At 38.3% G+C, this 12,008-nt stretch overlaps 1 protein-coding gene across 2 annotated transcripts in view; it reads left to right on the forward strand.

Moving 5' to 3' along the window:
- The window catches only part of GFPT1 (glutamine--fructose-6-phosphate transaminase 1), a 75,853-nt gene extending 69,587 nt beyond the window's left edge, over window positions 1-6,266 (forward strand). For both annotated transcript variants that reach the window (XM_036998087.2, XM_036998088.2), the window contains one exon: window positions 9-6,266. In XM_036998087.2, coding sequence (XP_036853982.1) covers window positions 9-53 — 45 coding nt within the window. In that variant the 3' untranslated portion in view covers window positions 54-6,266. The remainder of the gene's footprint in view (window positions 1-8) is intronic.
- The last annotated feature ends 5,742 nt before the right edge of the window (window positions 6,267-12,008 follow it).

Below are 12,008 nucleotides of genomic sequence, written 5' to 3' on the forward strand. Positions count from 1 at the left end.
TTTTGCAGGTTGATTTCCCCCGGAATCTTGCCAAATCTGTAACTGTAGAATAAGGAGCATTTGAAACTGGGCGATTGAGCAACACAAGACACCTTTTTATATTTTAAACCTTCATTTTAAAATATCACCTCTTCAAGCCTTTTTAGTAAATCCTTATTTATATATCAGTTATAATTATTCTACTCAATTTGTGATTTTTGTGGAATTACCTCATTTTTCCAGTAATTTGTAGGGGAGTTTGAATAATGGAATCTCTGTAGAAATTGGTATCAGAAAGAGATTTAGCTTTCCTTTTCTTTAAAGGATTCTGGGTGGTGGATTTCTGGGCCCTCTACTTGAATCTGAGGATTGTGTGTTTTTTAAAAATAACAGGCATTTGTTTTACCTTGCTTCTGTTCATTCAGCCCAGTGAAAGAGTAGTGCATTTAATTGGAATATCTAAAGCCAGTGGCAGTGTATGCAGATACTTGGGTATTTAATTATGTTTTTCTAAGTTACGTATAGAGAGAAGATACTATGATTTAGTTTGAAATTTGTGTTTTGTTTTTAAATCAAATGGTACAACTTAAAAACTGAAAATTTCTCGTGGGATTTCTAAGTTAGGTTAACCTTAGTCTCTCCAACTTGTTTCCTGTAATCTGTAGGTCAAGGAAATTTAAGAAGCTAAGTAGTATAGTAGTACATTGGTTTTCTTCAGCCCGTCACAGAAAATATTTGCACAGTTTCATAGCACAGACTTTAAATCTGAGCAGCTTTGGACAACTGACAATAGGATTTTAAATTTGAAGATGGAATATATACATGTTGGGTATCCTGCTCCTTGTGTTTTTTTTATCTCCTTAAGAGTAAATGTTGTATCATTTTATCTTTTTTTTTAAATGACTGCTGAATGACTTATTTTATCTTGTTCTTTGAAATCAACACACAGAGTTATCAAATGTCTCAAACTAAAGCAATGCTAATATATTCAGAATTCTCTTCAACTTTGTCCCAAGGAAGAATTTCCTGCAATTAGTTTTAACTTCCCATCACTGCTTTGTTGCATAAAACTAGCACCTACATGCCAGCTTGGAAGCTCTTTGAAATTGTTTGGAAGATTTACAAGTCTTTTGACTAATCATTTGTCTAAATGTATATGGTGGGCTAGGCTTAGAAAAATGTTCTATGCTTTATACTTGTACTAGTGAAGGATTTGCATCAAATTTAGTATTACTTCCTAGGTATTTTTCTCTGTATTTCCTGTTTTCTGCCCTGAAATATATATAAGAATGAAGGAGATATAAATAAATAAAGTGATACTGCGGTACCTTTAGCCAGTTAGTGTCAGAAATGGAAATTAATAGTTTAGATTAAAATATTTAGAGTAGAATATTAGTTTGACACCCATAAAGTTGTGAGTGGTAATTTCTTTGTGGGTTTTTTTGGCCTAACCTTGAGGGTTATAGGACAGTATGTTTATGTTGTGGTTGAGAACTTCTTTTCAAAAGTTTTTACTTTTAAATTGTGAAAGTAAGATATTTAGCGTAATTTAAGTAAGCTCAGTCTTTTCCTTTTTCTGTGTTTGAACTTCTTGATGAGGTTAAGGTTTTCTGATAGCTGTTGATGCAATAGAAACATAGATTCTGTTTGTGTGTTAGGATTACAGAAAGAATTGGCATATTTAGAGGTAATTGGGAAGGGCTCCCACTGATGGAGAGAAGAAACCTGATTGTTTTTAAAAATAAAATAGGGTTACTATTTATATTATATGTGTAGCTCTTACAGCTGTATTTATCTATTTTAATTGATTCTAAAATTATTTTGTGTAGGCCTGCTAGTTTCAGTATGTTGAAATGTTCAGTGTCATTTCTTTTGTTTTATTAGCATTTTATGCATATTTTTTGTTGCATTTCTTAAATGGTCTGAAGTTTAAGTCCACTTTGTAAGTGAAAACTAATTTGTGAAATCAGTCATTAGCTTTCTCAGTTTCTCTGTTTTTCTCTCAAACACACCACATACACACCAATACACGCTTCAAGGTAGGATAAGCTCCACAATGGATATCAAAAGCTCATATTAAGAATAAAGAAGTGATCTTTTCCAAGCAAACATAATTTCTCCTCCTTGTCTCTTCTTCTTGGACTCTACCCAACTTAATGCCAACTTAATGTAGTGGTTTTTAAATGCTTTTACAAATTAATTATGAACACAAAAATGAGGCAAATCGCTAAGTTTTCATGCCCAGTTAAAGGCAATGTGATATGGGTAAGAAAATCCAATTTTTGAATATATTCTACAAAAGGAGTCCTTCATACAAAAAGTTATTTCTTATAGTACATTTAAAGTTTAAATTCACTTATATATAACTTAAGAGTTCCCTACTTCAGTCCATTAGCCCTTTTTTAGTTCATTAGTCATATACATACAGCACATGGCTCATTAAGTGATTATTACTGTGGAGTCAGCTTTTCTACCTTTTTGAAAACTACCTATGCTATAGTAATAAGTGATAAGAGGAAAATTAATATTAACTGTTTTTACTTTGTTGTAACGTCAACAGCCTGTTATGAGCAAGTCACTGTGCTAGGAACTGAAAAATACATCTTGTTTAAAGCAGTCTAGTTATCCCCAGGTGGACTCATCACTGTGACAGACTAGGATGGTTGGAAGGCACAGGGTCAGAGTGGAAATATGTTGCTGAGCTGGGCTGTTTAATGTTGTAAATGGATTTGTTCAGTTAAATAATGGTCCAAATTCTGGGGCGTGTCATGTTCATTAACAGGTGGAGTGCATGTTGTAGGGAAAGCTGTTACACAGGCTAAGGGTGTGTCTGTGGTACTCTGAGGAACAGCAGTCACTGAATGCAAAGGTGAAAATGCAGTGTCATTACTGCTCAAGGGGAACTGACACAGGGTGGTGTGCAGATGAGGAGCTAATACAGATTTTCTCTTTTGAGTTTCTTAAAAAGTTGTTTCTGAAATGATACTGTCTTATCCTCCTGAATACAAGTCTCTTGGTCTGAATTAAGGATGGAAGGAAAGGAGCCTTTTTTTTTTTTTTTTTTTTTTTTTAGCTTTCGGTAATACTCGTTTGACACTGTTGACTCTTCAAAGAAGGAAACCCAGCTGAAATGTATGCTTTAACAAAGTCCTTTGCGGTCAGTTTTTTCTCTCCCTTTTTTAAAAATTAGGATATGCTATAGCAATAAAAGGAAAAGACTAATATTAACTATTGTATAGTAAAACTTGTAGTTTTTCTAAAAAAGCACAATGGCATTGAGAAGTGTTTATTGAAAAAGAATTAGCTCACATTGAATTTGTGAAGGCCAAAGAAATTGAAGAGAAAGGTATTTTAGTCTTATGTCCACATACTTAGTACATTTTGTATTCGAAAATACCAAATAAGAATGGAAAACGTGTTTCAGTTTACTTTCTTTGTTTTTAGTCCCAAATTGAGAAGTATTAACACTTGTCAGCTTTTTCCCATGATATTTAAAGATTGTTAATATATCGTAATTTCCCTAGCTTGATTAATTTAACCCTATCTTCAGATTGTGGCATGGCAACAAGCTAGTGAGACTGATAACATTAGCTTAGAACCAGTAATATGGATATGGGTTAAAATAAAAAAATAGTTAACTAGCAAGGCTGTAAAGTTATGCCATATTAACTTAGGTCTAATAGTTTAATATCAGTGTTATAGAATATACCATCAATAATGGCTAATGATAACAGAAAATTATCAAATTACCTTTTTTAATACACTAGTTTTCAGAATGTATATAGAAATGATCCTGTTAACTTTTTAAATGTTCTGTGGTTTTTTTTTCTTAAATAAAACTTTTGGTATTTGTTTAAATTTTACTTCTATTGAGCTGGGAATTTTAGAATCATCCTTGTTTTGTTATAGTTTTCTTTCTTTAAAATGAATGTTTAGTTTCCTGAGCCAGTTGGTCATTTCTTCCTCATATCTTATAAGTCCAGTAACTCTAATCTTGAACTGTGAATAAATTACCAAAAACTTGCTGAGAATTGCATTTTGAAGCAATTTGCCAATATTTGAAGTATATAGTACATGTTTGTAGTTGTGTTAAAGATTGTATTGTACTAAGAATGTAGCCAGTGTTTACTTTAGCTGTTGGTAAACATATCCAATGCTTAAAATTTATTCATTACTGTTGCTTTTAAAAAGAAGAAATGGTTGCATAAATATAATCAAAAGTCATATGTCTTCACTACAATCTCCCAATTGTTTTAGAAAGGATCAGTACATAAGACAAAAGCTCTACTTCTTTTGATGTTATCCTCCATAGATACTAAACTTTCTTAAGTTTTTAAAACTTTTTTGTGAGAATGTATTGTTTCTAGCAAATTTCCAGCAGCAAGTACAGTGGATAACAGCTTTCCTTAAATGAATTGATAGTTGCAAGAGAAGAATATTTAAGATGGGTGAGTAGCAAGATAGCAATAACCAAATCTAAAGTTTCTGTAATATCTGGCAGTCTGTTAATTATGGAACAGAGATTCCTTTTTGAAAAAGCAAGCTAGAATCTCTATTCCAAATGCTTACAGCACTTGGCTGTGCTTAGCAGGACACAGTTATGCCAGTGGTTTGAATGAATAGATGTGCTGTTTTGCCTACCCGTAGAATTGAGCCCAGTCTACCATTGTGCGTTTTCTCTCTCTCTCTCTCTCTCTCTCTCTCTGTTGCTCTGCGGCAGAGCCAAGCACTGCCACACCAGTATGGATCATTTTTTCCACAGGCCACATTTTTGACATAAAATCCAGCTTTATTCCTAGTAAAGTTTTCTTTATATCTTCCTAATTGGTTATCTGTAAGTATTTACTGAGTGCTTATTAAAGGCCAAGAAATAATTTCCCTAAAAAACTAGGAGGCCACTTTTCATTGGAATGGCACTTAAGAAAAATACTTAACTTTTTTGGATAAAGGAAGAAGTAAAGTTTAAGTTTGTCTCATTAATCTGAAGGCAAATAGTTCTCCCTCATTAAAAAAGTGATATAGGAGCTATGTTAGCTTAATAAGCATCCTGCAACTATAAATTAACCTTGGAATAATGCACAAAGAAGTTGACAGGTTATAGGTCATTTGACCAGCTGACCCTTGATACAAGTAATAAGATAAATTCATTATTCTCTTTTTGGTAAACATGTATACAAGAGATTATTTTATGACAAAAAGGCGCATGTTTGAACTTAATATTAACAGGATTCACTGACTTTAATCCAAGATTCACACAGGTATTTTCTCACAGAAAATGTTATTATGTGGCCATATTTTCCTTTTTGTATTTCAAGAGATTTAAAAATATCAAGTATGAATGTATAATTGAAAATATAGGATAAAACTTGGAGTTTATTAGAGAAATGTTCTCTAAATAGAATTATAGTTATTTCCATTCATTTATGAATCTGATTCCCTATGTTTGTATAAGATTAAAAGGACTGTTTACACCTATTAGTATGAAACCTGTTGGCATGTTTTCATATGCTTTTAATTTCTGCAGTATAACTAGAGATTTAGAAGCATTCCACAATCTAAAACTCAGAGCCACCATAAGGTGTACCATGTAATTCACAGCTGTTGCATACCCTGGAGGGTCTTCAGAGGTTAATCTTTGCCTCTTACTCAGTTTTGTATGTTTTGAAATGAAGATAAACATGGTGGGGTCTTAGAAGGAAAGTTGCCAGAATTCTCAATGCATGTAATATAAAGTACTCATTGGGAATTCTAGATTCATTATACCTAAAGAACAAATAATGATCCTTTGGTTCTTAGCCAATAAGTTCTCAATTTGTGAGACCCAAAGGTTGATATCCATTAAATTTAGATTGTCATACACTAGGCTGCAAAGATCTAGATGTATCATGCTCACTATAGTTTGTTTGTGCCAACAGCTCCTTTTGGGTGACACTGTTGTTAGGAAAAACCAGTGTGGCACCATCAGTCATGGGTATTTTACCATGGCCAGCTCAGTGTGAAATGGACTCATTAGAAAGCTTTGTCCTCAAAGAATGTCCCTAATGTGATGAAAAATATCAGAGACAATAAAGGTTTTTAGTTCTAGGCAAGCAAAAATTACACTAAATTTCAGTTTCTTTCTGTTAGACTTGAATGTGTCAAGGCAATTTGATTTTTGGAATTTTGGGATTTTTTTCCTGTTTGCTCTGTATGTAGAGTTGTTTTGAAATATTGAACATATTTGCTTTGAATTTTATTTCTTGCCTTCTTAATTTTGTATTAATTCTCTGAATAAAATGTAAACTCAATATTGAATTTACTTTTACTGCTGCCATGTAGAAACCTAAGAACTGTGGGAATCTTTGTACAATTTCTGTCTAATGTTCTTGGTTATTAACTTGGACCCTTGTTACTAAAGTTCAAAGTATTTTTTTGTTTGAAAGAAACTAAATCAGAAACTTTTTCATATATGTAGTCTTTATTTTATGCTTAAACGAAGCAGGAAAATATTCTGGCCTCTGAATGCAGAATTGATTTTAGTGACACAACATTAGTAACTTAAGTAAGTGCTTCTAGTTATTTTCTCAGCAGAGATTCGTTTGTATAAATTTGTTTGCAAATTTCTGTTGTCTTCCTGTGACAGTCTACTTGAATGAAGGACAGTGACTACAGTTCCCCCCAAACAGAGAAAAAATAGCTGACTTACCAGACACATTGGTCTTCTTGATTTGACCTTCCCAAAGTGTGATGTTCTTAAGTTAATGGTTCTCAATTCCTTTGGACTTAGTATGCTGAAACTAAGTAAGAGCAGCTCTGAGAATGTTGACAGTTAGTCTGTCAGAAGATAGGGCTGGTTTTTAATGTTTTATTTTTTAAATTAAAGAATCTATCATGCTTTGGCTTGTGCCCAAATAGGATGCCTCAAAACTTTGATCATTATTTAAATGGATAATCCCTTCACAAAATTTAACAGCCAACTCTTGCTTTTCTACTCCTACCTTGTGCTGTCCAGTGTACAGATATAGTAGGCACACAGATCATGTGAGAAGGACATGTGGACAAATGGAGTCTACTTGAACAGCATAAATATTTTTCATTACCTGAGTACAATGACTGCCATAGCAGTTGCTTAGAAAAATACTTGCTGAACTAAGTTACTCTAAATAGCTATTTTTTTCTTTCTCTTTCAGTGTCATTACTCTCCGAGTTAGAGTTTGGTCAAGAAATCATAAATCACTACTGGTATTTCTGTAGGGAAGGGTTTAATATGGGGAATTGGTCTTACATAGCTACTAGAAGGCCTGGGAAAATGTAGGTCAGGGAGGCCACTATGCAATCTGTCAGTGTAGGAATTGCAGGGAGCTACCAAGTACCAAGGTGAGCAGTGGAAATCTCCTCCCAAAAACACATAGAGCTATGAAATATAACAAAGAAAAATCTTCCTAAAATAAAGACCACAGGACACAGGACAACATCCAGACCACATCCACACCTGCAAGAACCCAGCGCCTTGCAAAGGGGGTAAGATACAAGCCCCGGCCCGGCGGGACCTGAGCGCCACTCCCCCCAGCTCCCGGCGGGTGGAAAGAAACGAGCGGTTTTTTTTTTTTTTGGCGAGTGCTTTTTGGAAGCCTTAAAGGGACAGGGACCCCGTTGCTAGGGAGGCAGGGTGGCGGGACCGGTGAGCGGGTGCCTGGGACCAGCGCCTGAGGACAAAGAATATCGTGCGTTTTTCCCTATGGGACCGGTGGGCGGGTGCCTGAGAACGGCGCCTGAGGACGGAGGAAATCGCGCGTTTTTCCCCCCTTTTTTTTTTTTCTCCTTTTGGTGAGTGCTTTTTGGAAGCCTTAAAGGGACAGGGACCCCAGTGCTAGGGAGGCAGAGCAGCACGACGGGTGAGCGGGTGCCTGGAACCGGCGCCTGAGGACAAAGAATATACCGCGTTTTTCCCTGCGGGACCAGAGGGCGGGTGCCTGAGACCGGTGCCTGAGGACGGAGGAAATTGCGCATTTTCCCCCTTGTTTTTTTTTTTTTTCTCTTTTTGGCGAGTGCTTTTTGGAAGCCTTAAAGGGACAGGGACCCCGTTGCTAGGGAGGCAGGGTGGCGGGACCGGTGAGCGGGTGCCTGGGACCAGCGCCTGAGGACAAAGAATATCGTGCGTTTTTCCCTATGGGACCGGTGGGCGGGTGCCTGAGAACGGCGCCTGAGGACGGAGGAAATCGCGCGTTTTTCCCCCCCTTTTTTTTTTCTCCTTTTGGTGAGTGCTTTTTGGAAGACTTAAAGGGACAGGGACCCCAGTGCTAGGGAGGCAGAGCAGCACGACGGGTGAGCGGGTGCCTGGAACCGGCGCCTGAGGACAAAGAATATATCGCGTTTTTCCCTGCGGGACCAGAGGGCGGGTGCCTGAGACCGGTGCCTGAGGACGGAGGAAATTGCGCATTTTTCCCCTTGTTTTTTTTTTTTCTCTTTTTGGCGAGTGCTTTTTGGAAGCCTTAAAGGGACAGGGACCCTGGTGCTAGGGAGGCAGAGCAGCAGGACCGTTGAGCGGGTGCCTGGGACCGGTGCCTGAGGACAAAGAATATCATGTGTTTTTCCCTGTGGGACCGGTGGGCGGGTGCCTGAGGACGGAGGAAATCGTGCGCTTTCCCCCTTTTTTTTCTCTTTTTGGCAAGTGCTTTTTGGAAGCCTTAAAGGGACAGGGACCCCGGTGCTAGGGAGGCAGGGCGGTGGGACTGGTGAGCGGGTGCCTGGGACCGGCACCTGAGGACACAGAATATCCCGCGATTTTCCCTGCGGGACCAGTGGGCAGGTGCCTGAGACTGGTGCCTGAGGACGGAGGAAATTGCGTGTTTCCCCCCCCCCTTTTTTTTTTTCTCTTTTTGGCGAGTGTTTTTTGGAAGCCTTAAAGGGACAGGGACCCCGTTGCTAGGGAGGCAAGGCGGCGGGACTGGGGAGAGGGTGCCTGGGACCGGCGCCTGAGGACAAAGAATATCGTGCATTTTTCCCTGCGGGACCGGTGGGCAGGTGCTTTTTGGAAGCCTTGAAGGGACAGGGACCCTGGTGCTAGGCAGGCAGGGAAGCAGGACCAGTGAGCGGGTGCCTGGGACCGGTGCCTGAGGACTAAAAAAAAAAATCATGTGTTTTTTCTTTTTTTTTTTTTTTTCTGTTCCCTCTCTCATTGTTGCTGTTGTTGTTTTGGTTTGGAGAGTGCTTTTTGGAAGTCTTAAACGGGCAGGACAGGTCACTTAGACCAGAGGGAGGGAATCTGGGGATCTCTGGGCACTCTAACCCCCTGGGCAGCAGGGAGCACAGGGCCCCTTACGGAGATAAATAGCCTCCCGGCCGCTCCCCCTCCAACAGGGCTCCACCATTTTGGAGGAGCAGCCCCAGCCAGGCCACGCCCGCAGCAACAGCGGAGATAAACCGCATAGCAACCAGGCCAGAAGCAGAAGCCCTGTCTGAGCACAGCTGCACAGCACAAGCCACTAGAGGCCGCTATTCTCCCAGGAGAGGAAGGCGACAAACCAACAAGAAGGGAAGCTCTTCCAGCGGTCACTTGTACCAGCTCTGCAAACTATCTCTATCACCATGAAAAGGCAAAACTACAGGCAGACAAAGATCACAGAGACAACACTTGAGAAGGAGACAGACCTAACCAGTCCTCCTGAAAAAGAATTCAAAATAAAAATCATGAACATGCTGACAGAGATGCAGAGAAAAATGCAAGAGCAATGGGATGAGATGCAGAGAAAAATGCAAGAGCAGTGGATGAAGTCCGGAGGGAGATCACAGATGTCAGGAAGGAGATCACAGAAGTGAAACAATCCCTGGAAGGATTTATAAGCAGAATGGATGAGATGCAAGAGGCCATTGAAGGAATAGAAGCCAGAGAACAGGAACGTATAGAAGCTGACATAGAGAGAGGTAAGAGGATCTCCAGGAATGAAACAACACTAAGAGAACTATGTGACCAAGCCAAAAGGAATAATATTCGTATTATAGGGATATCAGAAGAGGAAGAAAGAGGAAAAGGGATAGAAAGTCTCTTTGAAGAAATAATTGCTGAAAACTTCCCCAAACTGGAGGAGGAAATAATCGAACAGACCATGGAATTACACAGAACCCCCAACAGAAAGGATCCAAGGAGGACAACATCAAGACACATAGTAATTAAAATGGCAAGGATCAAGGACAAGGAAAGAGTTTTAAAGGCAGCTAGATAGAAAAAGGTCACCTATAAAGGAAAACCCATCAGGCTAACATCAGACTTCTCGACAGAAACCCTACAGGCCAGAAGAGAATGGCATGATATACTTAATGCAATGAAACAGAAGGGCCTTGAACCAAGGATACTGTATCCAGCACGACTATCATTTAAATATGATGGCGGGATTAAACAATTCCCAGACAAGCAAAAGCTGAGGGAATTTGCTTCCCACAAACCACCTCTACAGGGCATCCTACAGGGACTGCTCTAGATGGGAGCACTCCTAAAAAGAGCACAGAACAAAACACACAACATATGAAGAATGGAGGAGGAGGAATAAGAAGGGAGAGAAGAAAAGAATCTCCAGACAGTGTATATAACAGTTCAATAAGCAAGCTAAGTTAAGCAGTAAGATACTAAAGAAGCTAACCTTGAACCTTTGGTAACCACGAATCTAAAGCCTGCAATGGCAATAAGTACATATCTTTCAATAGTCACCCTAAATGTAAATGGACTTAATGCACCAATCAAAAGACACAGAGTAATAGAATGGATAAAAAAGCAAGACCCATCTATATGCTGATTACAAGAAACTCACCTCAAACCCAAAGACAAGCATAGACTAAAAGTCAAGGGATGCAAAAACATATTTCAGGCAAACAACAGTGAGAAGAAAGCAGGGGTTGCAGTACTAATATCAGACAAAATAGACTTCAAAACAAAGAAAGTAACAAGAGATACACAAGGACACTACATAATGATAAAGGGCGCAGTCCAACAAGAGGATATAACCATTCTAAATATATATGCACCCAACACAGGAGCACCAACATATGTGAAACAAATACTAACAGAAATAAAGAGGGAAATAGACTGCAATGCATTCATTTTAGGAGACTTCAACACACCACTCACCCCAAAGGATAGATCCACCGGGCAGAAAATAAGTAAGGACACACAGGCACTAAACAACACACTAGAACACATGGACCTAATAGACATCTATAGAACTCTACATCCAAAAGCAACAGGATATACATTCTTCTCAAGTGCACATGGAACATTCTCCAGAATAGACCACATACTAGCTCACAAAAAGAGCCTCAGTAAACTCCAAAATATTGAAATTCTACCAACCAATTTTTCAGACCACAAAGGTATAAAAGTAGAAATAAATTCTACAAAGAAAAAAAAAGGCTCACAAACACATGGAGGCTTAACAACATGCTACTAAATAATCAATGGATCAATGAACAAATCAAAATAGAGATCAAGTAATATATAGAAACAAATGAACTAAGCGCCAACTTTTGTGGGATGCAGCAAAAGCAGTCTTAAGAGGAAAGTATATAGCAATCCAGTCACACTTGAAGAAGGAAGAACAATCCCAAATGAATAGTCTAACATCACAATTATCAAAACTGGAAAACTAAGAACAAATGAGGCCTAGAGTCAGAAGAAGGAGGGACATAATAAAGATCAGAGAAGAAATAAACAAAATTGAGAAAAATAAAACAATAAGCAAAAATCAACGAAACCAAGAGCTGGTTCTTTAAGAAAATAAACAAAATAGATAAGCCTCTAGCCCAACTTATTAAGAGAAAAAGAGAATCAACACAAATCAACATAATCAAAAATGAGAATGGAAAAATCACGACAGACTCCACAGAAATACAATTATTAAAGACTACTATGAAAACCTATATGCCAACAAGCTGGAAAACCGAGAAGAAATGGACAACTTCCTAGAAAAATACAACCTCCCAAGACTGACCAAGGAAGAAACACAAAAGTTAAACAAACCAATTACGAGCAAAGAAATTGAAACGGTAATCAAAAAACT

Source organism: Manis javanica, chromosome 1 (genome assembly GCF_040802235.1).
Source record: "Manis javanica isolate MJ-LG chromosome 1, MJ_LKY, whole genome shotgun sequence".
Classification (NCBI taxonomy): Eukaryota; Metazoa; Chordata; class Mammalia; order Pholidota; family Manidae; genus Manis; species Manis javanica.